Here is a 27,100-nt window from a genome sequence, read left to right on the forward strand (position 1 = left end):
TTACAACTTGAACACTTCTTATGAATAAAGGACTCTTTATGATGCTGTCTTTGTTTAAAATATACTCTATCATGAAGAGAAGTAATTACTTTTGCCCCCTAAGATGAGAGCATGTATACATCCATGTACTGTAATAAAACTCAGGAATTTGAGGCTCAGAGAGATGGTCTTATCCAGCCACATGGCTGGTAAGTGGAGAGCTAGAATTTTGATTCTAAGTTTTATTGCTTCACTCTCTGGTGGGAAGTCATCACTTCCCTTTGCTTTTTGCTTATAGCACTTTCGAAGCTAAGAAATTAGCTCATCCTAGCAACTTACTTCTCAACAGGTTCTCAAATTTTCCTTTCCAAACACCATGATGACAAATAATATGATAGTCACTCAACTATTCTTTCCTATGAACTTTATACCTCAGTTCTTTCGTTAAGAAGACCTTTATCTTAGCAGCAATCCTTCTGTCAGAAAGTTACTGCCGAGGTCTGTGTGGAATCTCTATTATTCCCTTGCCTGCCTACACTAGAATATGAAAAGGCAAAGCTATTTTTAAGACTCACTAAGGGCCTCCTTTATATGTATAATCAATCAAGATGTTATCCTGCCTTCATTTATCAACCCTACTTTCATTAGGAATTAACCCTGCTAATGAACTTAGATGTAAAAAAATCTTTACATTTCTACTTAGGATTTCAAGCACTGCCAACTACTCAGTGTCCTTCAGTAGGAACTCTGGGAGCCATTCCAGTTTTGAAAGGATTCTTTATAGCTTACTGGCAGACATTTTCCCTTCCACACGGAAGATGTCCTGTGCTCTTCGTAGTAGGCAGTGTGATGTAGTAGAAAAACATTGATATCAGGGTAGACTAAACTGGATTTATATATTTTCTTTGCCTTAATAGCTTTGCCATCTTGAACAAGTTATTATTTGTTTCTATAATATCAAGATAATGGTTCTAACTATGGAACTGTCCTAGGAATAAATGAGGTAATGTCTGTAAATTATCAGTACAGTGAATATTAGCTTTCTTTTTTCTCCACTCCGTGTAGTTATATCCCTCAGAGTAATAGTTGTAGCTTTTACAAGCAGCTTGAATACAGTGAGTCACCTGGACCTCACAGATGATTTTATGAAGTAAAATTGCTTGAACCGAGAGTCTTTCTGACTTGGTTTTATTTGGTTGTGCAATTCTAAAGAAGTCAGCCTCACCTTGACTTCCCTCGCTGCCTCTGGGTCATCATTCATTTGCTATTAGAGCAGTCAGGGTCATGTCTTTTGTGTTTCAGAATATCTCAGTGTTGCATGTAAAACTTTTTCATTTCTGTGGGAGATGTCCCATCTTACTAGTGGTTTCAGAATCCAACCTCCTCCCTATTAGGCAATTCTAAACTAAGCCACCTTTAGTATCTTCTACTATCTCATCTTCAAACAAACCCTAAAAGGAACCTGTGGAAGTCCCCAATAAATAGCCTAATGTGAGAGCCATGTTTTTCCAGCAAGGCCAGACTAAGAATTCCTAGGCCAGGACTAAAAGCTTCCAAAGACCCTAGATGACATGAGAGCAAATTCTTGTTACTTCTGAAAAAAAATTAATCTTACTGATCAGTAAGGGATTCGTCTGAAATTGTCTTTATTTTTGCTGTATGTCTTTTTTTTTTTGCTCCCTGAAACCAATCTTTAGTCTTAAATCCTCATTGCACTACAGTTAATACCTATTTCCCTGTTTACTGTGACCTCCCGTTGACTACCTATCAAAAAAAGTCAGAATGGGAAGCAGAATTCAAAGCTTGCTGGTCAGGATGGTCAGGATGTTGAAGTGCTAGGCCATTCTGTAAAAGCAAGACTTTTCCTTTGCCTTGACTATTGAAAATAGATTTTAAGAGAAAGAGGGCTGTGATTAGGAAACGGAGAAAAGCTTTAAAACTACTAGGAAGCCTGTAGAAAAAAGTATACAATTAATTTGATTTTTACACTGTATTATTTTGAGGAAGATGGAACAGTTTTGAAGAAAGGAATAATATATATAGTATAATGCCATTGATTATACTGGAAGAGCTTTAAAATAAGGAATAAAAGAAACTTTAAAAATAAAAATATTTTTTAAGATCTTTCATTTAAAAAAAATTATTTCTACCAGAGATAAAGAATACCATTTGTTTTTGTCCACTGACTCTTTAGGCTAGTAAATGAGCAGCTACAGCGGTCACTTGAGGACCATCAGCACCAACTTTCCATGAAAAGAAGTGAACTTGAATCAGCACAAGCACAAGTTAAAATACTGGAGGAAAAAATAGGTAAGTATTCTTCAATTTTGTTTTTGCAATCCTAATTTACTTTGTCTAACAAACATTTCTTTTTCATTTATAGATAAACTACACTTCAAGATGACTTCACAGAATGAAGAGGCTCATGTAATGAAAAAGACCATTGGTGTTATTGATAAAGAAAAAGACATTCTTCAGGAGACTGTAGATGAGAAGACAGAAAAGATTGCAAACTTGCATGAAAACCTAGCTAATAAAGTATGTGACTGTTAAGTAATGTTATCCAGCATCTGAACAGAAAAGCTTATTTTATTCTCTGTTTTAGATATGCAGTTCTTATTGCCTGTGTACAAGCTCCTAAGACCCAAAGCCATATCTTCTAATGTGTTTAAATTTCATTTTATACCAATAATTTGAATCTTTAAAAGTTCTATTTCTAGAAGACAGTTTTATCATATATGATTATAGCAAACTCAAGGAACAATTCAAATTCTTAGTGAGTAGAAATATGCCAATATATGAAATATAATTGGTACATGGAAATATGTTTACTTGGAGGTTTCTTTTATAATATAATTTATATAATTGGATTTAAACTATATAAATGTGACATTGTATCAATTCAAATGAAGACATTTCTATATGAATGGTTTAGAATCTTACATATTTTTATAATTTCTATAGGAAAAAGCTATTACTCAGATGAAGATAACAGTCTCAGAGTATGAATCTTCTATGAAGTAAGTAATCAATGGAACGGCATCCAGTTTTGTTTTGTTTTGTTTTGTTTTTGCGGTACGCGGGCCTCTCACTGTTGTGGCCTCTCCCATTGCGGAGCACAGCCTCCAGACGCGCAGGCTCAGTGGCCATGGCTCACGGGCCCAGCCGCTCCGCGGCATGTGGGATCTTCCCGGACCGGGACACGAACCCGTGTCCCCTGCATCGGCAGGCGGACTCTCAACTACTGCGCCACCAGGGAAGCCCCGGCATCCAGGTTTTTTTAGAAATTTTCAGTGAATGCAGCTTTATCTATTTGAATAGCAATCTGGCAATAGGAAAATTTCTTTTTCTATTTTCCTATTTTTATCAGTAGCAGTTATTTTCTCAGTCTCCTGCATGGAAATGTTATCCTCTTTAACTTTCTTCCCTCCTCTGTCATCCACATCTAAACAATTATGTCTTATTAATTATTCTTTTACATACCTACTTGCTCCTTATTTCTACTGTAATTACCCTGTGCAGGCCCTAATCATTAAAACTTAGATTACCCTAGTAGCCAGTGTTTAATTTATTCCACATCTAAACCTTTTTGAACATTGTTACAAGACTTTACATTTTATGTCTGGTCTCTACTTCAAGACGAAAGTCACTAATTGTATTTATTTTATACACCCTTACATATTATATAATAGTGGGGACTTAAACATTAAATAAGTGTTTGCCAATTAAATCGTTTATGTTCTCCTAACACTTGAAAGTCTTCTGTTTTTACTTGACTTTTGGAATAATAAATTTATTTTATGACTTTATTTGCACATAATGATTGGTAGAGATCTAAAATATCTGCTTCACCTAATTAATCAGTATCTTAATGCAGTAGTTGTAATTTCTTTTTTTAAATTTTATTGCAGTATGGTTGATTTATAATGTGTTAATTTCTGCTATACAGCAAAATGATTCAGTTATATATATATATTCTTTATCATATTATTTTCCATTATGTTTTTTTTGTTTTTTTGGCTGCATTGGGTCTTCGTTGCTGCGCGCAGGCTTTCTCTAGTTGCGGTGAGCGGGGGTTACTCTTCGTTGGCGGTGCGCAGGCTTCTCATTGTGGTGGCTTCTGTTGTTGTGGAGCACAGGCTCTAGGTGCGCGGGCTTTAGTAGTTGCAGTGCGTAGGCTCTAGGGCACGCAGGCTTCAGTAGTTGTGGCACGTGGGCTCTGGAGCGCAGGCTCAATAGTTGTGGGACACGAGCGTAGTTGTTCTGAGGCATGTGGGATCTTCCCGGACCAGGGATTGAACCTGTGTCCCCTGCATTGGCAGGCAGGTTCTTAACCACTGCACCACCAGGGAAGTCTCCCATTATGGTTATTATAGGATATTGAACATAGTTCCCTGTGTTATATAGTAGGACTTGTTGTTTATCCATTCTGTAATACTAGTTTGCATCTGCTAATCCCAAACTCCCAATCCTTTCCTCCTCCAGCCCCCTCCCCATTGGCAACCACAATCTCTGTTTGTGAGTCTGTTTCTTCGATATGTTCATTTGTGTCATATTTTAGATTCCACATATAAGTGATACCATATGGTATTTGTCTTTCTCTTTCTGACTTATTCGTTTAGTATGATAATCTCTAGGTCCCTCCATGTTGCTGCAAATGGCTTTATTTCATTCTTTTTAATGGCTGAGTAGTATTCCATTGTATATATGTACCACATCTTCTTTATAGATTTCACTATCAGTGGACATTTAGGTTGCTTCCATGTCTTGGCTATTGTAAATAATGCTGCTATGAACATAGGGGCGTGTGTATCTTTTCAAATTATAGTTTTGTCTGGGTATAGGCCCAGGAGTGGGATTGCTGGACCATACGGTAACTCTCTTTTTTAAGGAACCTCCATACTGTTCTCCATAGTGGCTGTATCAATTTAGATTCCCACCAACAGTGTAGGAGGGTTCCCTTTTCTCCACACCCTCTCCAGCATTTGTTATTTGTAGACTTTTTTTTCTTTTTTGCGGTACGCGGGCCTCTCACTGTTGTGGCCTCTCCCGTTCTGGAGCACAGGCCCAGACGCACAGGCTCAGCGGCCGTGGCTCACAGGCCCAGCTGCTCCGCGGTATGTGGGATCCTCCCGGACCGGGGCACAAACCTGTGTCCCCTGCATCGGCAGGCGGACTCTCAACCACTGTGCCACCAGGGAAGCCCTATTTGTAGACTTTTTAATGTTTGCCATTCTGACTGGTGTGAGGTGGTACCTCATTGTAGTTTTGATTTGCATTTCTCTAATAATTAGCAATGTTGAGCATCTTTTCATGTGCCTATTGGCCATCTGCATTTCTTCTTTGGAGAAATGTCCATTTAGGTCTTCTGTCCAGTTTTTACTTGGGTTGTTTGTTTTTTTGTTATTGAGTTGTGTGAGCTGTTGGTATACACCCTTGTTGGTTACATCATTTACAAATATTTTCTCCCAGTCCATAGGTTGAGTAGTTGTAATTTCTTGCATTCCTAGTATACTTAAATCAGAGTACAACAGTTAAATGAACTAAATTTTCCAAAAAGCTTTCTTTATTATTGCTATACCACCCATGTAACAGCCACCTAAAGGAAACATTGATTAATCGGGACCGTGAGATAAGCAGCCTCCGGCGCCAGCTTGATGCAGCTCACAAGGAACTTGATGAAGTAGGAAGATCTAAAGAAATGTCTTTTAAGGAAAACAGAAGATTACAGGATGATCTGGCTACAGTGGCAAGAGAAAACCAGGTATGAGCATAAAGCATAAACTTTGATAGTTTTATAGTATACAGTTATACAATGTATTCGTTGTTTGCTAAATTTTAAAGCTTTAAATATGCTTTCTAAATTTTAATTATATAAATATCAACAACAAAAGAAATAATTCTTCAAGGAGAATAGTGTTTATAAGGGTATTTTAAAATGTGGTTTAGAATGCTGCGGTATATTACAGGGTGTGTAATGGGTACAACTGTAGTCCCCTCACCATTGTGGTCTTTGTTGCAAGGAATCCTGAAGCTGGGAGCATGGTGTTCTCTATGGCAGAAATCGGTGTTACTCTACTGGGTGAGGACCTCAGCATCACTCCCAGGGCAAAGTTGCTGTGTTTTAAAGACCCATGATAGATTTTAATTATTCGTACTTACTTCCAGTGGCTTAGAGATATGCCTGTAAGTTAATTAATGAATATTTTAGAATGGCAAATACTAAAAGGTATTGGTTTTGTTTGTGCTGGTTTGTTAAAGGATTACACCAAGAAAACCAATAATTTTCTTATTTTAAATATTTTATTTTTAAACATTATTCATTATAGAGTATATTGCTGATATATAAATTTTTAAAAATGTCAACCCCTGAGTGTAGCTAGCCCTTAGTTTAAATACCAGATATGTGGTCACATATGTTGTGGGAGATATATGGTAATATTTGGTTAAAAAGTCAAGATCAGTCCAGAAAAACATGTGAAAATAATGGTCAGGAACAGTTTTCCTTTTTTCCTACTCTCACTTATTCCCCAAATTCAGAAAGAGCTATTTGAACATAAATAGAACTCATTAGGTGCTACATTCATTTTAGATTTGTCTTCAATTTTCTGATTTATAGCAAATTTCATTGGAATTAGAAGCAGCAGTGCAAGAAAAAGAAGAAATGAAGAGTAGAGTTCATAATTACATAACTGAAGTGTCACGATGGGAGAGCTTAATGGCTTCTAAGGTGAAAAAACATTGTTTAGGTTGGATTTAAGACTGATTTTTTTTTAAACTTTTTCATGTTTCTTTATTCTGTCTCCTCTATTAGATATTAACATATGAAAGTGGAGATCTTGCCTACTGTCTTTGTATATTTTCTTACAGATCTTACTTAGTATAGTGTCTGCACAGATAGCTTATGCTTCCTAAATTAAAACAAAAATCCCAGTGTGTGTATATGTTTATGACATGGATATTCCAGTGAGTAATGATGACTAATTTAGAAACAATTTAATTGTGGTTAAACCAGGAAAGAGAAAATCAAGATTTGTTAGATAGATTTCAGATGCTTCATGACCGTGCTGAAGACTGGGAGGTCAAAGCCCATCAAGCTGAGGGAGAAAGCAGCTCAGTTCGACTGGAACTTCTTTCTATTGACACCGAGAGGAGACACCTTCGAGAAAGAGTGGAGCTACTAGAAAAAGAAATTCAGGAGGTAATATATTCATTTGTCTTGCACAGACAGAATTTAGTAAAACAGAAAACATTCAAAGGCACTTTATTGAAGTGAGGTTTAAGCATTGGTAAAAATCAAGTTCAATGGTAATCTGTCATTCTGATAATTTGCTTAGGAGAGCCCCATTACTTTTATATTGTAAGTAAAATATACATAATATCGAATTTACCATTATAACCATTTTTAAGTATACAGTGGCAGTTAGTACATGCATATTGTTGTGCAACTATCACCACCATCCTTCTCCAGAACTTTTTCATCTTCCCCAGTTAAAACTCTGTACCCATTAAATACTAACTAGCTCCTCGTTCTCCCCTCCCCCAGCCACTGACAACCACCATTCTACTTTCTCTCTATGAATTTGACTACTCCATGTCCCTCTTGTAAGTGGAGTCATACAATATTTGTCTTTTTGTGACTGAATTATTTTACTTAGGCCTAAGGTTCACTTAAATCTCAAGGTTCACCCATGTTGTAGCATGTGTCAGAATTTCATTCCTTTTTAAGGCTGAATAATATCCCACTGTATGCATATACCACATTCTAAACATTCATCTGTCAATGAACATTTGGTTTGTTTCCATCTTTGGCTATTGAAAATAATGCTGCTATGAACTTGGATGTACAATATCTATTCAAGTCTTTATTTTCAGTTCTTTAGGGTATATCCAGACATGGAATTACTGGATCATATTATAATTTTATGTTTAATTTTTTGAATAACCACCATACAGTTTTTCACAGGGGCTGCACCATTTTACATTCCCATCTGCAATGTTAGGCTTCCAGTTCCTCCACATCTTCACCAACACTTGTTATTTTCTGGGGTTTTTTGTTTTGTTTTTTTTTGTTTTAATAATGGCCATCCCAATGGGAGTGAAGTGGTATTTCATTTTGGTTTTGACTTGTATTTTCTTAATGATTAGTGATGTTGAGCGTATTTTGTGTGTTTATTGGCCATTTGTATATTTTCTTTGGAGAAATATGTATTCAAATCCTTTGCATAGTTTTTTTTTTTTTTTCAGTACGCGGGCCTGTCACTGTTGTGGCCTCTCCTGCTGCGGAGCACAGGCTCCAGACGTGCAGGCTCAGCGGCCGTGGCTCACGGGCCCAGCCGCTCCACGGCATGTGGGATCTTCCTGGACCGGGGCACGAACCTGTGTCCCCTGCATCGGCAGGCGGAGTCTCAACCACTGCGCCACCAGGGAAGCCCCTTTGCCTAGTTTTTAATCAGGTTGTTTTCTGTTGTTGTTGAGTTGTAGGAATTGTTTGTATATTCTGGATTTCAATCCCTTATTAGATATGTGATTTGTGAATATTTTCTCCCATCTCATGGCTTACCTTGTCACTCAGTTTTATCCTTTGATGCACAAGAGTTTTAAATTTTGATGAAGTCCAATTTATCTATTTTTTTCTTCTTGCCTGTATTTTTGGTGTCATATCTAAGAAATCGTTGCTAAATCGAACATAATGAAGCTTTTCCCCTGTTTTTTCTATGCGTTTTATAGTTTTAGCTCTTATGTTGAGGTCTTTGATCCATTTTGAGTTAATTTTTATACATGATATAAGGTAAGGTTCCAACTTCATTCTTTTGCATATGGATTTAAATAAGCTTTTGTCATAAAGACAGTCTAATAAAAGTCTCTTAGGGCTTCCCTGGTGGCGCAGTGGTTGAGAGTCCGCCTGCTGATGCAGGGGACGTGGGTTTGTGCCCCGGTCCAGGAAGATCCCACATGCCGCGGAGTGGCTGGGCCCGTGAGCCATGGCCGCTGAGCCTGCGTGTCTGGAGCCTGTGCTCCACAATGGGAGAGGTCACAATAGTGAGAGGCCCGCATACTGCAAAAAAAAAAAAAAAAAAAGTCTCATGATAAAATTTTGAGTTTAGTTAAAATATAGGGACCCTAAATAAGTTAGATTGATAAGGAACAGTTGGCTATTAGTTCTACTTTTGTTTTGTTTTGTTGGTATAGAATCGTAGTTGGTCTTTATTTTTTAGAAGAAAGTATTGATTATCTGTAGTGCGTAGAATTATGCACCCCTCCCCCCAAAAATATATTTAGGTCCTAGCTCCCAGTACCTGTGAATGTGACCTTATTTGGAAATAGCATCTTTGCAGATTTAATCAAGTTAAAATGAGGTGGGCTTCCCTGGTGGCACAGTGGTTGAGAATCCGCCTGCCAGTGCAGGGGACACGGGTTCGAGGCCTGGTCTGGGAAGATCCCACATGCCGCGGAGCACCTAAGCCCGTGCGCACAACTACTGAGCCTGCACTCTAGAGCCCACGAGCTACAACTACTGAAACCCGTGAGCCTAGAGCCCGTGCTCCGCAACAAGAGAGCCACCGCAGTGAGAAGCCTGTGCACCGTAACGAAGACTAACCCCCGCTCGCCGCAACTGGAGAAAAGCCCGTGCACAGCAATGAAGACCCAATGCAGCCAAAAATAAATAAATATTTTTTAAAACGGTTAAAATGAGGTGACACTGGGTAGGATGGACCCTAATCTGATAACTGGTGTCCTTGTAAAATAAGGGAGATTCAGACACAGAAGACACAGGGGAGAATGCCATATGAGGATAGAGGCAGAGATTGAAATGATGTGTCTACCAAGGCAAGGAACCCCAAGGATTGCCAGCAATCACTTGAGCTGGGAGAGGGGTGTGGAAAAGATTCTCATTCAGAACCTCCAGAAGGAACCGATCCTGCTGACATCTGGGTTTCAGACTTGTGGCCTCCAGAACTGAGAGGGAATACATTTCTGTTGTTTTAAGCTATCTAGTTTCTGGTACTTTGTTATGGCAGCGTTAAGAAACTAGTACAGATTTTGGTACCAGGAAGTGGGATGCTTTTGTAACAAACCTAAAAAGGGTCTTTGGAATTGGGTACAGGCTGGAAGAGTAATGGGTACAGGCTGGAAGAGTTTTGAGGTGCGTGATAGAAAAGTCTAGACAACCTTGAAAAGTTTGTAGATAGAAAGATGGATATTAAAGGCAATTCTGGCGAGAACTCAGAAAAAAAGAGGAGGGCTTCCCTGGTGGCGCAGTGGTTGAGAGTCCGCCTGCCGATGCAGGGGACGCAGGTTTGTGCCCTGGTCCGGGAGGATTCCACATGCCGCAGAGCGGCTGGGCCCGTGAGCCATGGACGCTGGGCCTGCGCGTCCAGAGCTGTGCTCCACAGCAGGAGAGGCCACAGCAGTGAGAGGCCCGCGTACCGCAGAAAAAAAGAGGAAAGCTGTAGAGAAAACTTCTATTATTTACAAAATACATAAATCGTCATGAATGGAATTTGTCCAGAAATAAGAATGTTTCTTCTAGTGAGGTCTCAGATGGAATTGAGGAACATGTTATTGGACACTGGAGAAAAGGTAATTCTTATTATAAAATGTCAGAGAACTTGACTGAATTATGGTATACTCTTAGGAAAGTAGAACTTATAAGTTATGAACTTGGATATTTAGCTGAGGAAATTTCCAAGCAGAGTATGAAAGGTGCAACCTGGTTTCTCCTTGCTGCTTATAGTAAGATGTGAAGGAAAGAGACAGATTGAAGAAGGAATTGCTAAGCAAAAAAAGAGCTGGGACTTGATGATTTGGAAAAGTCTTGTCTATCCAGATAGCGTGTTCTGGAGGCAGGGCCGAGAGTGTGGCTAGGCAAAGAGAGTAGGTGAGTGACTCATAGACCCAACCAATCACCTCAGCAGAAACACTGCCAGCTTGGGCTGAAAGGGACAGAAACAGGATACAAGGAAAGAAGGTTAAACTTCTTGGATCCTACTAGCAGAAAACAGGCTACTAGAGTTATGAACATATGTTCTCCTTCAAGAAAAGGGAAGAATGAAGGTGGCTCAGAGATGAGCAGGGCTGCCAAGGGCAGCTCAAAAGCTGGTGGACCTGCTACGCTACCATAGGCCCAGGGGACTGGGCTATTTCTTCCTTGATTCCAGAAAGCAGCGCCACTGCCACTGTGAGCCAAGAGATGGGGCTATACCTGAGGGCTGAGAAGGTGGGGCTGCCCTAGCAGGTCCAGAGGACAGAGTATCAAGACACAGATAATTATTTTTAGGCCTTGAAATCTAATGGAATTTGCCCTACTTGGCTGCAGGCTTACTTTGGACTAGTAACTCCTTTATTCCTTCTATTTTCTCCCTTTCAGAATGGGACCATTTTATGCCTTTTCCACCATTTTATTTCAGAGGGAGGTAACTTGTTTTCTAGTATCACAGGTCTGTGGAAGGAGAGGAATTTTGCCCCAGGAAGGACCATACCCAGAGTCTTACCCATTCTGACTTAGATAAGATTTTGGACTTAGAGTTGATGCTAGAATGTTGGGATAGAATGAATATATTTTGCACATGGGAAGGACATGAATTTGGGGGAGCCAGAGAGTTGATAGAATTATGCCCCTCCGAAATATATTGAAATGCTAACCACCAGAACCTGTGAATGTGACCTTTTTGGAAATAGGACCTTTGCAGGTGTAATCAATTTAAGGTGAGGTCATACTGGACTAGGGCAGGCCATAACCTAATGTTTGGTATCCTTATGAGATAAGAGAAATCTGGACACAGAAGACACAAGGAGAATGTCAAGTGAAGGTGAAGGCAGAGATTGGAGTTATGTGTCTACAAGGCAAGGAACACCAAGGATTGCCAGCAATCACCAGAAGTTTGGAGAGAGGCATGGAACAGATTCTACCTCAGAACCTCCCGAAGAAGCCAACTCTGCCAGCATCTAAATTTCAGACTTGTAACCTCCAGAATTGTGAGGGAATAAATTTCTGTTGTTTTAAGCCACCCAGCAATTTGCAGTAATTTGTTACAGCAGTCCTAGGAAACGAATACACTATTTCTGTAAGTTTTTCTGTTAAGAGTATAATAACTAAAGGAATGTTTTTCAACCTTCAAAATAGTTCTCTGGAGAAACTATTCTTTAGTTCTTTTGTTCTTTGTCATTGTTCATGTTCTTATGTGGTATATAAGATTGACTTACATATTTATATTTCTTTGGGGGAATTTTGATTAATTAATTCATTAATATTTGGAAAATCCAAGTACTTTTCTACAATTGTTGAAATTTATTAAATCTTCATAGCAGTGTATTAGATTTTTAATGTTGATTCATTTTAGTAAAGCTTGTTTAATAATTTAATTTTCAAATGTGGAATTCTTCCTAAATTCTAGAAGTAGAGTTTATATCTGTTTGTATTTATCACTCACATTTTAAATTGTGAAAAATTTTAAATGTGCATTACTTGGGACTTCCCTGGTGGCCCATGCAGTGGTTAAGAATGTGCAGGGGACATGGGTTCGAGCCCAGGAGTCCAGGAAGATCCCACATGCCACGGAGCAATGAAGCCCATGCACCACAACTACTGAGCCTGAGCGCTAGAGCCATGAGCCACAACTACTGAAGCCTGTGCGCCACAACTACTGAAGCCTGTGTGCTGCAACTACTGAAGCCCGCACGCCTAGAGCCCGTGCTCCGCAACAAGAGAAGCCACTGCAATGAGAAGCCCGCACACCGCAACGAAGAGTAGCCCCTCCCTGCTCACCACAACTAGAGAAAGCCTGTGTGCAGCAAAGAAGACCCAACGCAACCAAAAATAAATAAATTAATTTTTTTTAATGTATATTACTTTAGGAAAGAAGTGTTTATCAGTATTTCAAATTTTGCTCGTCATTTCAGTTATTAAAATCTTATAAAGTTGTATACTATTATTAGGTTAAGTTAAATTTAAATATGAGTTTAGGTATATAGTTTTAAAGCAAACTCCATTTTTGAAATTCAGAATTTAAAGGCAGTTGAGGAGTGATAAGTATATATGTTACTTTAAAAAGCATTATTATAACAGAGTTTATAAAGGAAAAATTTAATATGACTTAAAAGATCTCTCATGTTCACAACCCTAAAGCAGTAATTTTCATCTTCCAAATATATACATGAGGTACTTAGTTACCATGATTAATAATTAAACACAGTTTATTTTTTTAAGCATTAAATAGGCCATCTTTAAATAGAAGACAGCTTCCTGAGAGTATCTTAAAATTGCAAAATTTTTTAAATTGCAAAAATTGGCTTTTATAGTTATATGAAGGGACGTTGTAGTTACACAGATTCAAACCTTTAATATTACTGGGTTACTTTAACTTTTTACCTGTTTTCTTATTTTCAGCACATAAATGCACATCATGCTTATGAATCTCAGATCTCATCCATGGCAAAAGCCATGTCTAGATTAGAAGAAGAGCTGAGACACCAAGAAGATGAGAAAGCAGCAGTATTAAATGATGTGTCATCTCTTAGAGACCTTTGCATTAAGCTTGATTCAGGCAAAGATATTATGACCCAGCAATTGAATTCCAAAAACCTTGAATTTGAGAGGGTAAGAACTTAAGAGATAATATTGTACCATATTGTTTTTTTATATATAAATTTACTTATTTTATTTATTTATTTTTGGCTGTATTGGGTCTTCATTGCTGCATGCGCTCTTTCTCTAGTTGTGGCGAGTGGGGGCTACTCTTCGTTGCGGTGCGCGGGCTTCTCATTGCGGTGGCTTCTCTTGTTGCAGAGCATGGGCTCTAGGCACGTGGGCTTCAGTAGCTGTGGCACGTGGGCTTCAGTAGTTGTGGCGCACGGGCTTAGTTGCTCCGAGGCATGTGGGATCTTCCCGGACCAGGGCTCGAACCTGTGTCCCCTACATTGGCAGGCGGATTCTTAACCACTGCACCACCAGGAAGTCCCAGTAGCATATTGTTTTATTCAGCCCTACTCTAATTTGACTACTACATTTTTTGTCGAGGTTTCTTTGGCAAACATGATGATAAAATTAGGTGCTGTTTTGAAGCAGATGGGTATTTAGGAGAATATAAGTCTTCTAATTATAGAATAGGAACATATCCCAATACATTCTTTCTCTGCTTAAAAGTAAGACTTATATGAAGAATTGAGCAGTTGATTCCTTTCTAAGTGGAATATTTTCCTGATAAAAATCTTACTTAATTTTAAAAGTCGAGTTAACTGGAACGTCCTATTCCCAAACCGAAGCATTACTTTAAACAACCCAATGTGTGTTTTTAAACATGGGTGTTTCCAGTTTTCACTTATTTAGTAGTAACTTTATTTTCAGGTACTGAGAAGCTTCAAGACTGGTTTGACTATGTAAACAGAATATACATATTTAATAAACCAGAAGGGCCTCCTTACTGATAGGGTGGCCACATTTTAGGATTTTACGTTAATTACCCCCTCTTGACAAGATAACATGAAAGAAAACTATTTGAGGGTTGGGATAGGTCTTTGCTAAAAATAACAAAGATTATTTTGAAAATAAGATGTTTTTCCTATATGTGAAAAGTATTACAGAATCTTTAATCAGTACCCAAAATGAAGCAACTGATGTGTGTATAGCTGTGCAGATAATTTTTCAGAGTAAGTCTAAAATTATACTGAAGTAATCTTGCTTTGTTTTTCTTGTAGGTTGCAGTGGAATTAGAAAATGTAAAATCAGAATCAGAGCTGTTAAAAAAACAACTGTCAAGTGAGAGACATACGATTAAAAACCTTGAATCATTGTTGGCTACAAATAGAGATAAAGAATTTCATTCCCATTTAACCTCCCATGAGAAGGATACAGAAATTCAGCTACTTAAAGAGAAGTTAACCCTTTCAGAAAGCAAATTGTAAGCATCATGAATCAACTTATGTGAGGAAAATAGCTTGTCACAAATAATTTTTCAATATGAATAATTTTTTATAGATTTGTAGCATAAAACAAATGATAGAAAAATAGTGGAGGAACGAAAAAAATTTTGTTTTCAAAGTGTTGGGGGACTGGGGGATGGGAGTGCAAAGCAAAGTATTTTGATTACATGGCTGCTGCTTTGGGAAACTCAGGGGGTTTAGCTCAGAAGAGACATCATGTTTGGGCGTGTAATTTGTATATGTTCTCCACAGAGGTGGTACCCATGGAAGTGAACGAGTGGACTTTAGAAAAATACCTAAATTTGAGGACTGAAGAGAGAAGTCAGCGAAGGGGAGAGCATTTCAGAATGGGGAGAACTGGCTGTGTTTCATGCTATGGATTAGGAAAAAGACTTTGAAAAGGCCATGAAATTTGACCCTCATAATATTGATTACCTTTTAGGAGATTGATAATGGAGAAGTTTGGACATATTTTTGGAAGAAGGGAGGAAACATAGAGTAGATAGTATGAGTGGAATAATTAACTTTTAAAAGGAATTAGAAATATATCTCTTTCTGAGGTAGGAATCAAGAAAGAGCCAATAAAGATACTTTACTTTTTGATGTTACAATTCATGTCTTCTCACATTGGTATCTCCAGCATTGCTGCAGTGCCTAGCACATACTAGAAGCTTAGTAAATGTTCGTTAAATAAATGAGATGAATGAAAAAGAAAACTTTGTGATAGAAGCTCCAGACGTTTATGGAATTATTGTTGGAAAGTCTTCTCTTTTTTCATCCTTATATGTCACCTCCATTTGTATTTATTAATAACAAAAACAAAAATCCATAGCACTTGATGCTATAAAACAGAATATTTATTATTTATTTGATTTTCTAAATTTGTTTTTAAGAAATAGTCAAAGCCGGGAAAACACCATGCTTCGGGCTAAAATGGCACAATTACAAACAGATCTTGATGTTCTGAAAAGGCAGATTTCAACTGAAAGATATGAACGGTAAGAATATATTTTTAGCATTGAACAGCGTTTTTATTTATTCCCTATTCTATTCCAAAAGGATTTAATATGGCTTACAAATAGCAAACTTTTCTTAGCATTAATATGTAAAATAAATTTCTTTGGTAATTCTTCCTAAAAAGGCAACAAGTGTTGTAGAAGATAATATCCCCACAATAAAGTAGCAAGTATTGTATGAATGTTTGCTGTAGCATTCCTCAGGACAAAATTAGGGCATTATTTCAAAGGATATAGTTAGGGAATCAGCAAGCTAGTAAGGATTCTACAAGAGCCCAAAACATTATGGTCCAATAGGAAATTCCAAATACAAATCATCATGAAAGCGATGATACTGATGATCTTAAGGGCACTTAACAAATATATGCCAGATACTATGTATGTATCTGATTAATCCTATTAACTATCTATTATTGTGCCTATATTGTTATTAAAAACTAAGGTCACGCAAATAGTAAATAGCAGAGCCAAGACTAAAATCCATATAGGTTTGTCTAATTTTAAAGCCTGTGCTCTTAATCTTTTCAATATATTCCCTACAGCTTAGGAATTTTTATAGACACTTATATTTCAGTTCATTTGCTTTATTATGTTGAAAATTTTAATCTCCAAGTGTTACAGACAGGAATGAGACCTGCTTTAACAGTTAAAATCCAAGTCTAATTTGTGAATCAACTTGTCAATTTACTTTTCTTCCATTATTCTTTCCTACTGTATTAATACCATAGGCATCAGCATTCCTAAGATTTCATTCTCAAATAGTGGTCAGATTGCTTATTTAGGTCAATATTTTGAGTTCTCTAATCTTATTCTTAACCATTTGCTTCAAAACTTTTAAGTGATGTGCAATTTGGATTATAGATGGAATTTGCTAGGAAATCAGTATTTGTGATTTCAAAGAGAAATGAAGCCTGAGGTTGCATCAGTGTCATGAAAGTAGTGTTGTTAATTTCTTGTTATTTAGAAGATCTATTTTCTGAATGTACTAAACTGTATATATGTAATGATTTTCATTTATTAATGACAACTGAAATTCTCTTCAATTCAAGGGTCCTAAACCAAGCCCTCTGTTGCCTAGGGTTATAGACTCCCTTAATTCTTCTCCTTTTTCCTTGCCCCTGGTCCCCAAAGAAACCTTGACCCACATGACCATGTCTTTCCTTCTGTTTACCATGCAACTAGATCTTGCATTTTTAAAGAGGCAATATTGTCCCTGCAGGGAACAATATAGATTCTTGGGGAAGAGGGAATGGTAAAGAAACCTTAGGTACTACAGTGATTTATGGCCCTCGGAAGGGCCACAGTGTATTAACAGTGTATCTATGTATTAAAATCTGATGTATTAAAATTGGACGGAGGGGGAATAATTTGGGGAGGGGCATCTAAAAAAGTTTTTGTAGGGGATTATAATGAAAAAAGTTTGTGAAGCACCCGTCTAGGTAGAAATCCTAGGTACTGAAGAGCTCAAGTCAGAAAGTCTGGGCCAGGGACTGTGAATAGCCCACAGTAGAGGTGGCAACACAGTCATCATGCTTTGTGGGACAGACCCAGACATAACAGAAAGTAGATTATTTTACTTCTAACATTTGGGCGTTTTGAGACAGGAAGGAAGAGGACTAGATTTATGTGCAAGAAGAGGTGGGAAAGGTAGGGGCAGAGAGGGGAACCAACCAACTTTGAAAATCTATATTCAGAAGGGCTTTGAACAATCTCTTAAAGTACATATTCCTTTAATTGACATCTTTTATCCTCAACTTAGAAATGATATAAAGACATAGGATTTATTTATTTGTTTATGGCTGTGTTGGGTCTTTGTTGCTGCGTGGGCTTTCTCTAGTTGCCATGGCAAGCAGGGGCTACTCTTCATTGAGGTGTGCAGGCTTCTCTACGCGGTGGCTTCTCTTGTTGTGGAGCACGGGCTCTAGGCGCGCAGGCTTCAGTAGTTGTGGCACGTGGGCTCAGTAGTTGTAGCTCACGGGCTCTAGAACGCCGACCCAGTAGTTGTGGCACACGGGCTTAGTTGCTCCGCAGCATGTGGGATCGTCCTGGACCAGGGCTCAAACCTGTGTCCCCTGCATTGGCAGGCAGATTCTTAACCACTGTGCCACCCGGGAAGTCCCTTCAAAGGATTTAAATTTAGTAGAAATACTAATTAATCAATTGAGTAGAAATTACTTAACAACAATAACAGGACCTTTTATTTGTTTACCACTTTTTGGTATAATCTCTTATTTTGTCTTTATTGACAGAGAACGAGCAATCCAAGAGATGCGTCGGCACGGTCTTCGCACACCACCCCTTAGTTCTACTCTGAAGTCTCCTTTACATTCTCCTGAACATACAAACTGATTATCAGAAAGGTATGTATGTAACACCAAGTACAAGCAAAACTTATCTCTGGTTATAAAAATTACAAGAGTTGTTTTCTGTGTGGGGGGAGAGGAGATTGCCTATAAAGGTGGTAGGGAACTTTCAGAGGTAATAGAATGTGCTGTGTCATGGTGGTGATGGTTACATGGCTGTATACAATTGTAAAAATTCGTTGAACTGAACGTTTACAGTCCATGTATTTTATTGTACATAAATTATACATTAATTAAAAAAGAAGACATCTGGGGACTTCCCTGGTGGTCCAGTGGTAAAGAATCTGCCTTCCAATGCAGGGTACGTGGGTTTGATCCCTGATCGGGGAACTAAGATCCCACATGCCGTGGGGCAACTAAGCCCATGCACCACAACTGCTGAGCTTGCGCGCCTCAGTGAGAGCCTGGGTGCCACAAACTACAGAGCCCTCGTGCTCTGGAGCCCGCACACCACAACTAGAGAGAGGAAACTCACGCACCACAACTAGAGAGAAGCCCACGCGCCGCTACAACTAGAGAGAAAACCTGCACGCCACAACTAGAGAGAAGCCCATGCGCCACTACAACTAGAGAGAGAAAACCCACGCACCACAACTAGAGAGAAGCCCGTGCACTGCAAGGAAGAGCCTGCACGCCGCAACGAAAGATCCCGCATGCCTCAATGAAGATCCCACACGCCGCAACTAAGACCCGATGCAGATTTAAAAAAAGAGAGAGAGAGAGAAGACATCCACAACAAAAATTAAATGACAATGTATCACAGGGTAATATTTGATAAAGTGCCAAACTCAAGGTACAAATAACAGATAGTGAAAGTGTGGACAAAGACATAGAAAATATTATTTAATATTGAAAGCTAGATATTTTAAGATAAATTATTATATACATACAGAAAAGTGCTATATCATAGGATATACAGCTCAATGAATTTTTACAAACTGAACACACCTATGCAACCTGCACCCGGATCAAGAAACAAAACATGACCTCTCTTGGGTGTCCTTCTGGTCATAAGCCTTACTCTAAAAGTAACTGTCTCAGTTATTAAAAGCATAGATTTCTTTTGTCTGTTTCTGGACATTTTATAAATGAAATCATATATTTCTGGCTTTTTTCTCAATAGTACCTCTGTGACATTCATCCATACTGCTGTGTACTTGTAGTTGGTTCAGTCTTGTTGCTGTATAGTATTCCATTATGTGAACATACCACAGTCCATTTACTCATTCTGTTTTTGATGGGCATGTGATAATTTCCAGTTTGGGCTATTACAGATAGAATTATGATGAACATTCTAGTACCTTATGTTGGCGAACAGATGTGTGCATTTCTTTTGGGTATACACTTAGGGGTGAGATTGTCAGGTCACTGGACGTGCATGTGTTCGAGCTTGAGTAGTTATAGTAAGGCAGTTTTCCAGAGTGATTGTAAAGAGCTAGGACACATTTGGCTGAGGAAGGGTCAAAGTGATGTGCTCATTCATTGGAGATGGGAGTGAATGGGAAAGAAGCATGTCAGACCCAGGGTTTGAAAAGTAGATGACTGAAAAGTGCAGGCTTATTGACAGAAATAGTAAAGTCAGTCCTTTTAAAAATTATTCATTTTTTGGCTTCTCTCAATAGAATTTTATAGGAGATAATTAAGCATTTCCTTGGTGACTTCAGAATCCTCATAAGAGTATTAGCTATGTTCTATTCTTTAATATACTGATGCCCCAGGGTTTATTGGTATTTGTAGGGCCTATGTTTAAATGATTCCTGATTGCTGTGCTTTTTGCTTTTGTGTTTGTTTATTTGACTAAAACATTTGGCTTCCTCTTTCACTTTGAGGACCACTTCCTAGTGCTGGCAGCAGTCACTTTGTCCTCACAACTTCTAAGCTGCTGCATTAATTTGAATGTGATTAGATGGAGGTTCTGCTTCTCATTATAAAGCCTCTTGGCAGTTGTGACACAAGCATTTTTTTCATGCTTGATTCACAGCTGCATTTTAGATCAAGGGTTGGTAAACTAGGCCCCTGTAGGCCAAATCCACACCACTGCCTAATTTTGTAAATTAAGCTTTATTAAGCCACACCGATTTGTTTACATATTGTCTCAGACTGCTTTTCTGCAGTGGCAGAATTAGGGAGTTGTGACAGAGACCCTGTGGCCCACAAATCTGAAATATTTATTTACTAACTGGCCTTTCATGTCACATAGCCCCTGGAAAACTTATCTGTATACTTGTGAGATAATATGAGTGAAAAAGCAAGTAATTCCTTAGTTTATGAAAAGAGGCTTGACTCCCAGGGATCCCCAAACTATAATTTAAGAACCACTGGGGGCTTCCCTGGTGGCACAGTGGTTGAGAGTCCGCCTGCCGATGCAGTGGACATGGGTTCGTGCCCCAGTCTCGGAAGATCCCACATGCCGCAGAGCGGCTGGGCCTGTGAACCATGGCCGCTGAGCCTGCACGTCCGGAGCCTGTGCTCCACAATGGGAGAGGCCACAACAGTGAGAGGCCCGCATACCGCAAAAAAAAAAAAAAAAGAAGAACCACTGATCTAGAACATAGTGCTTTCCAGCAATCTCTAAAGCTGTAATGAATTAGAAAACTTTTTAAAATTATGATAAAATATATATAACATGAACTTTGCCTACTTTTTTTTTAAGTTTTTTTGACGTGTACCATTTTTAAAGTCTTTATTGAATTTGTTACAATATTGCTTCAGTTTTATGCTTTGTTTTGTTTTTTTTCTGGCCAGGAGGGATGTGGGATCTTATTTCCCTGACCTGGGATCGAACCCACACCCCCTGCATTGGAAGGCAAAGTCTTAACCACTGGACAACGAGGGAAGTCCCTCAACTTTGCCTTCTTAACTATTTTGTAAAGTGTACAACTCAGTGGCATTAAATTCACAATGTTGTACAACCATCACCACTATTTCCAGAATTTTTTATCACCCCGACAGAAACTCTGTATCTATTAAGCAATAACTCTCCAGTCCCCTGTCTTCACTTCCCTGCCCCTGATAACCTCTAATCTACTTTCTATCTCTATAAATTAGCCTACTCTAGATTTTCATATAAGTGAATTTATACAATATTTGTCTTTTTGCATCTAGCTTACTTCATTTAGAATAATGTCTTCAGGGTTCATCTGTGTTGTAGCATGTATCAGAACTTCATTCCTTTTCATCCCTGAATGATATTCCTTTGTGTTTATACCACATTTTGTTCTTTTGCTCATCAGTTGATGGACACCTGGGTTGTTTTCATCTCTTAGCTATTGTGAATAATGCTGCTGTGAACATTGGTGTACAAGTATCTGTTTTAGTCTGTTTTAATATCTTTTGTGAGTACCTAGAGTTGCTGGGTCATAAGGTAATTCTATGTTTAACTTTTTGAATACCTGCCAAACTTTTTCCACATAACTGTACCATTCTCACCAGCAGTCTAAGAGTTCCAGTTTTCCAAGTCCTTATCAACACTTGTTATTTTCCATTTTTTTATTATAGCCATTCTAGTAGATGTAGATTAGAAAATGTCTACAACCATTAACAAATTCCCAGAGTATCCTAATGATGTTGTTAATTGGTAGCACATTTCCATTCATATTTTCTAACGTTGTCACCAAAACTAATTTTAAGGGATTTCCCCATAAGTACCCAGAAATGAATATGAAATATTCATATCAAGTCGTATTTACAGTGTCTCTAATAGTTAACATATATAATCCAGTTTTGCTTTTACTGTTTTGATTATTGCATCTAAAAAATGCTCACTGAGAAAACATAAAATACAAAAGTAGAAAGAAGATAACCAAAATCACTTCTTTTTATATTTTTTTTATTGGAGTAAAATATACATAAGGTCAAATTTATCATTTTAACCATTTTTTAAGTGTACATTTCTCTGGCAGTTAGTACATTCACACTCTTGTGCAAAAATCATCTCCACCATCAATCTCCAGAACTTTTTCATCTTCCCCAGCTAAAACTCTGTACCCATTAAACACTAACTCCCCATTCTCCCTTTCCCCTAACCTCTTGCAATCACCGTGACAATTTCTGTCTCTATGAATTTGACTATTCTTTGTACCTTAAGTAAGTGGAATCATGCAGCATTTGTGTTTTTGTGACTGACTTATTTCACTTACTATAATGTTTTCAAGTTTTATCCATGAGGGAGGGAGTATGTGTCAGAATTCCCTTCCTTTTTGAGGCCGAATATTATTCCATACTATGTATATAGCACACTTTGTTTATCCATTCATCACTTGGCTTGCTTCCATCTTTTGGCTATTGTGAAAATGCTGCTGTGAACATGGATGTACAAATCAAAATCACTTTTAATCCTACAACCCAGAGAAAATAGCAATTAGCCATTTGGTACACTCTCTTCTTTTTAAAAAGAAAAAAAAGGTTTATTTATTTACTTTTTTTAAACTTTATTTATTTATTTATTTTGGCCGTGACACGCGACATGCAGAATCTTTGCAGGATCTTAGTTCCCCAACAAGGGGTCAAATCCGTGACCCCTGCATTGGGAGGGGAGCATGGAGTCTTAACCACTGGACCACCAGGGAAGCCCCTACTCCTTTCTTATGTTTAATTTGTAGTAAATATACACACAAGCATAGACATACATGTATAATTCTAATAGAAATCATACTCAAAATAGTTTTTATCAGTTTTTTTGTTTTGTTCTGTTCTGTGGGGTTTTCCCCTTAATATAGTTGCATACATTTATTCTTATCATTAAAAGCATTTTCAAAAATGCCATTTTAAAATAGTGGTTTAACAGTTGATCACATGGATATTCCATAAATTATTTAATCATTCTCCTCTTATGGAACATATATCGATAGTTTGTTTCCAGCTTTTTTTTTCTTATAAACAATGTTTTACATCAGTATTTGACAACCTGCCTGATAATTTCTTCTTAAGTATGTCTTCCTCAATATAGAAAAAAATAATTACTTTCTCAGTGTTTCCATTGTGTGATTTTTTTATATCTTAATGTCTGTGTTTTTTAATTGGGAGGGTGGTTAGATAGCACGTAAGGTCAAAATACTTGGAAAAATATTTGACTATCCTTAACATGCTATTTTAAGACTCAGACAACATAATTTACAGTACTTGTTTGTAATTTTATGAAACCTATACATCATAGTATCCCTTCTTTTGAACGATTTTTCTCAATTAACATTCTATGTTACCCCATTCTTTTCACTGTGTATCATTCTTTCAGTACTCTTATACTTTGAAGTGCTTTTGTATAATAGTTTAAAGGGAATATCTTTTTGAAATATAGAACAATACTTCTTGACTATTAACTATAATTTGTGGGCAAAGATTTTATTAGAGATTATAATTTCAGTTAAAACATTACTGAATTGCAATTTTTCATGAAAGTACTGAGTAATTTTATCATTTTTTTCTTAATCCACCTTTCCCCTCCCCGCTTTTTCAGAATGATGGCTTTCATGAGTTGGCTATATGGATTTTTTTAAAGGACAGACAGTAATGAAATATTTGAAGCACTTGTTCCTGAAAATTATGAACATTGACACAAATTCTACCTCTGTCAACTTTTATTTAAATCAGTGAATATTTATGTAAAAATTTGGTTTAAAAGAGCTATATCCATGTGTATATTTTCATATATATGACAGAACAGAATATGTATGGATAGTGCTAATGTTATATCTGTATTTTTATTATTCCTGACTTAAATTACTTCTCAAAGTGTGTTTATACTGTGAATTAATATGATGTATTATTCACATTATGCTTTAATAATTTTTTTCTTAATGAACCATGATATATGTATATAAATATTCTCATTTCCATGCCTGTGTTTATAACCCATATCTTTAATACATTCACAAGGGATGATCAACTTTGATGCTATGCTGTCATGTTTAACTTTTTTCTTCTAAATGTAAAATTAATTATGCACCAATATGCTGTCTATCATTGAGGGGACTATATTCAGGTCTATTCTTATAATAGCAAAGGTCTTGATAAAATAATGGTTGCCATATATAATTTGTTATTGCCAACTAGAAGAACTGTGATAGAAAAGATACATTCATATATTATATACAATATACTATTTTGGCTACCACATGGACTCTTCACATAATATAAACGCTATCAAAATTAAACTAAAAGCTGTATTTAGAATTTTGTAAAATGATAGAACAGAAATTTGGGATACTTTTCAGTAAATAAAATTTATCACTGTACGAATCTAAAATTTTGAATACAAAAATATCAATATATAGGGTAAATACAGTAAAACATTTTGTTAAAATTCCATTATACATTCAATAATATCCAGTTTTTTGCTTCTAAACCTGTGTGTTGTAATTTATCAGTCTTCCAGAATAGTATGTAAACACTGACCTGTTGTGGCATATTAGATAGAATACAGCTTTTTACAGTGAATTTTCAAAGTTGTAACTTTAAAGGATTTAGATATATACAGATATTAATAAAAGAACAAAAGTACAAAATAGATTGTCATACAAAAACTAATCGTGTTTAAACCATACATTTGAAGAAAATCCTGTTCTTAATAGATTTCATTATGATCGAAAAAGAACTTAAAAACTAGCATTGGAAAATGGAAGACCAATTATTTATGATACATTTTATTTCCTCCTGTGGTTTAATAAAGTGGAGCTTATGTGTGAGTGTTTGTGTGTACCTGGGGGTGGACAGCACTCTTTTTCTAAAACTAATATTCCTTATATGTTCTCATTATGCCCTTTGCAGTAATTGTGTATTTGGTGTGATGTGGCTTACTTTTTCACCATCTATGTAATTTTATGTATTCTATCTCCTGTGTGTGAATTCATGTATTACAGCAAAATACAATAGAAATGGGACTATTTACAATGTCATATGGAAAATCTTTTAATAAATATATGTAAATAAAATTTTAAAATTTGTCCCCACCTTTTCCCCAAAACAACAGCAAGGCATATTTTGTTCAATATTTTATTTTTAATGTTTCTATAATTTAAAAATGTATAGTTTGCCATAATTGTTATTTTCATAACCATGATACAATTTTTTAAAGTAGTTTTATCTTGAAATACTGAATGTTCTGACCTTTTATAGATGTTTTTAATTTGTTTTAAATAATTTTAAATTATGGAGCTTGACATAGATTTTCCAATAAACTTTCCAGTCCATTTATTTTCTCTTTCTTACAAATAATTTTGTATAATGGTAGCAATATTCTTAATTCTAAAGTTAAGTGTAATTTATTCAAATCAAATTTTATCATGGTGGGATATGGAGAAGTCTCTGAACTCAGATTCCAGGCACTTTCTTTTTTTTTTTTTTTAACATCTTTATTGGAGTATAATTGCATTACAATGTTGTGTTAGTTTCTGCTGAATAACAAAATGAATCAGCTAAACGTGTACATATATCCCCATATCCCCTCCCTCTGCGTCTCCCTCCCACCCTCCCTATCCCACCCCTCTGGGTGGTCACAAACCATGGAGCTGATCTCCCGGTGCTATGCAGCTGCTTCCCACTAGCTATCTGTTTTACATTTGGTAGTGTATATATGTCAGTGCCACTCTCTCACTTCATCCCAGTTTACCCTTCCCCCTCCCCGTGTCCTCAAGTCCATTCTCTACATCTGCGTCTCTATTCCTGTCCTGCCCCTAGGTTCGTCAGAACCATTTTTTTTTTTCAGATTCCATATATATGTGTTAGCATAACGGTATTTATTTTTCTCTTTCTGACTTACTTCACTCTGTATGACAGACTCTAGATCCATCCACCTCAGTACAAATAACTCAATTTCGTTTCTTTTTATGGCTGAGTAATATTCCATTGTATATATGTGCCACATCTTCTTTATCCATTCGTCTGTCAGTGGACATTTAGGTTGCTTCCATGTCCTGGCTATTGTAAATAGAGCTGCAGTGAACATTGTGGTACGTGACTCCTTTTGAATTATGGTTTTCTCAGGGTATATGCTGAGTAGTGGGATTGTTGAGTTGTATGGTAGTTCTATTTTTAGTTTTTTAAGGAACCTCTATACTGTTCTCCATAGTGGCTGTATCAATTTACATTCCCACCAACAGTGCAAGAGGGTTCCCTTTTCTCCACACCCTCTCCAGCATTTATTGTTTGTAGATTTTTTGATGATGGCCAACTGGCACAAAAACAGAAATACAGATCAATGGAACAAGATAGGAAGCCCCAGAGATAAACCCACACACATATGGTCACCTTATCTTTGATAAAGGAGGCAAGAATATACAATGGAGAAAAGACAGCCTCTTCAATAAGTGGTGCTGGGAAAACTGGACAGCTACCTGTAAAAGAATGAAATTAGAACACTCCCTAACACCATACACAAAAATAAACTCAAAATGGATTAAAGACCCAAATGAAGGCCAGGCACTAGAAAACTCTTAGAGGAAATCATAGGCAGAACACTCTATGAGATAAATCACAGCAAGATCCTGTTTGACCCACCTCCTAGAGAAATGGAAATAAAAACAAAAATAAACAAATGGGACCTAATGAAACTTCAAAGCTTTTGCACAGCAAAGGAAACCATAAACAAGATGAAAAGACAACCCTCAGAATGGGAGAAAATATTTGCAAACGAAGCAACTGACAAAGGATTAATCTCTAAAATTTACAAGCAGTTTGTGCAGCTCAATATCAGGAAAACAAATAACCCAATCCAGAAATGGGCAGAAGACCTAAATAGACATTTCTCCAAAGAAGATATACAGACTGCCAACAAACACATGAAAGGTTGCTCAACATCACTAATCGTTAGAGAAATGCAAGTGA

General features: G+C 37.1%; 1 protein-coding gene across 9 annotated transcripts in view; it reads left to right on the forward strand.

Moving 5' to 3' along the window:
* CEP135 (centrosomal protein 135) overlaps positions 1-25,467 on the forward strand; it is a 79,525-nt gene extending 54,058 nt beyond the window's left edge. For 5 of the 9 annotated variants that reach the window (XM_019928142.3, XM_019928141.3, XM_019928145.3 and 2 more), the window contains 11 exons: positions 2,174-2,289; positions 2,363-2,517; positions 2,944-2,999; positions 5,575-5,743; positions 6,599-6,709; positions 6,995-7,180; positions 13,370-13,579; positions 14,677-14,879; positions 15,795-15,899; positions 18,167-18,277; positions 23,736-25,467. In XM_019928142.3, the coding sequence (XP_019783701.1) occupies positions 2,174-2,289; positions 2,363-2,517; positions 2,944-2,999; positions 5,575-5,743; positions 6,599-6,709; positions 6,995-7,180; positions 13,370-13,579; positions 14,677-14,879; positions 15,795-15,899; positions 18,167-18,266 (1,411 nt within the window). In that variant the 3' untranslated portion in view covers positions 18,267-18,277; positions 23,736-25,467. The other 4 variants (XM_033857065.2, XM_019928143.3, XM_019928146.3 and 1 more) reach the window with 4 other exon arrangements.
* Positions 25,468-27,100: the final 1,633 nt, after the last annotated feature.

Source organism: Tursiops truncatus, chromosome 5 (assembly GCF_011762595.2).
Source record: "Tursiops truncatus isolate mTurTru1 chromosome 5, mTurTru1.mat.Y, whole genome shotgun sequence".
Lineage (NCBI taxonomy): Eukaryota > Metazoa > Chordata > Mammalia > Artiodactyla > Delphinidae > Tursiops > Tursiops truncatus.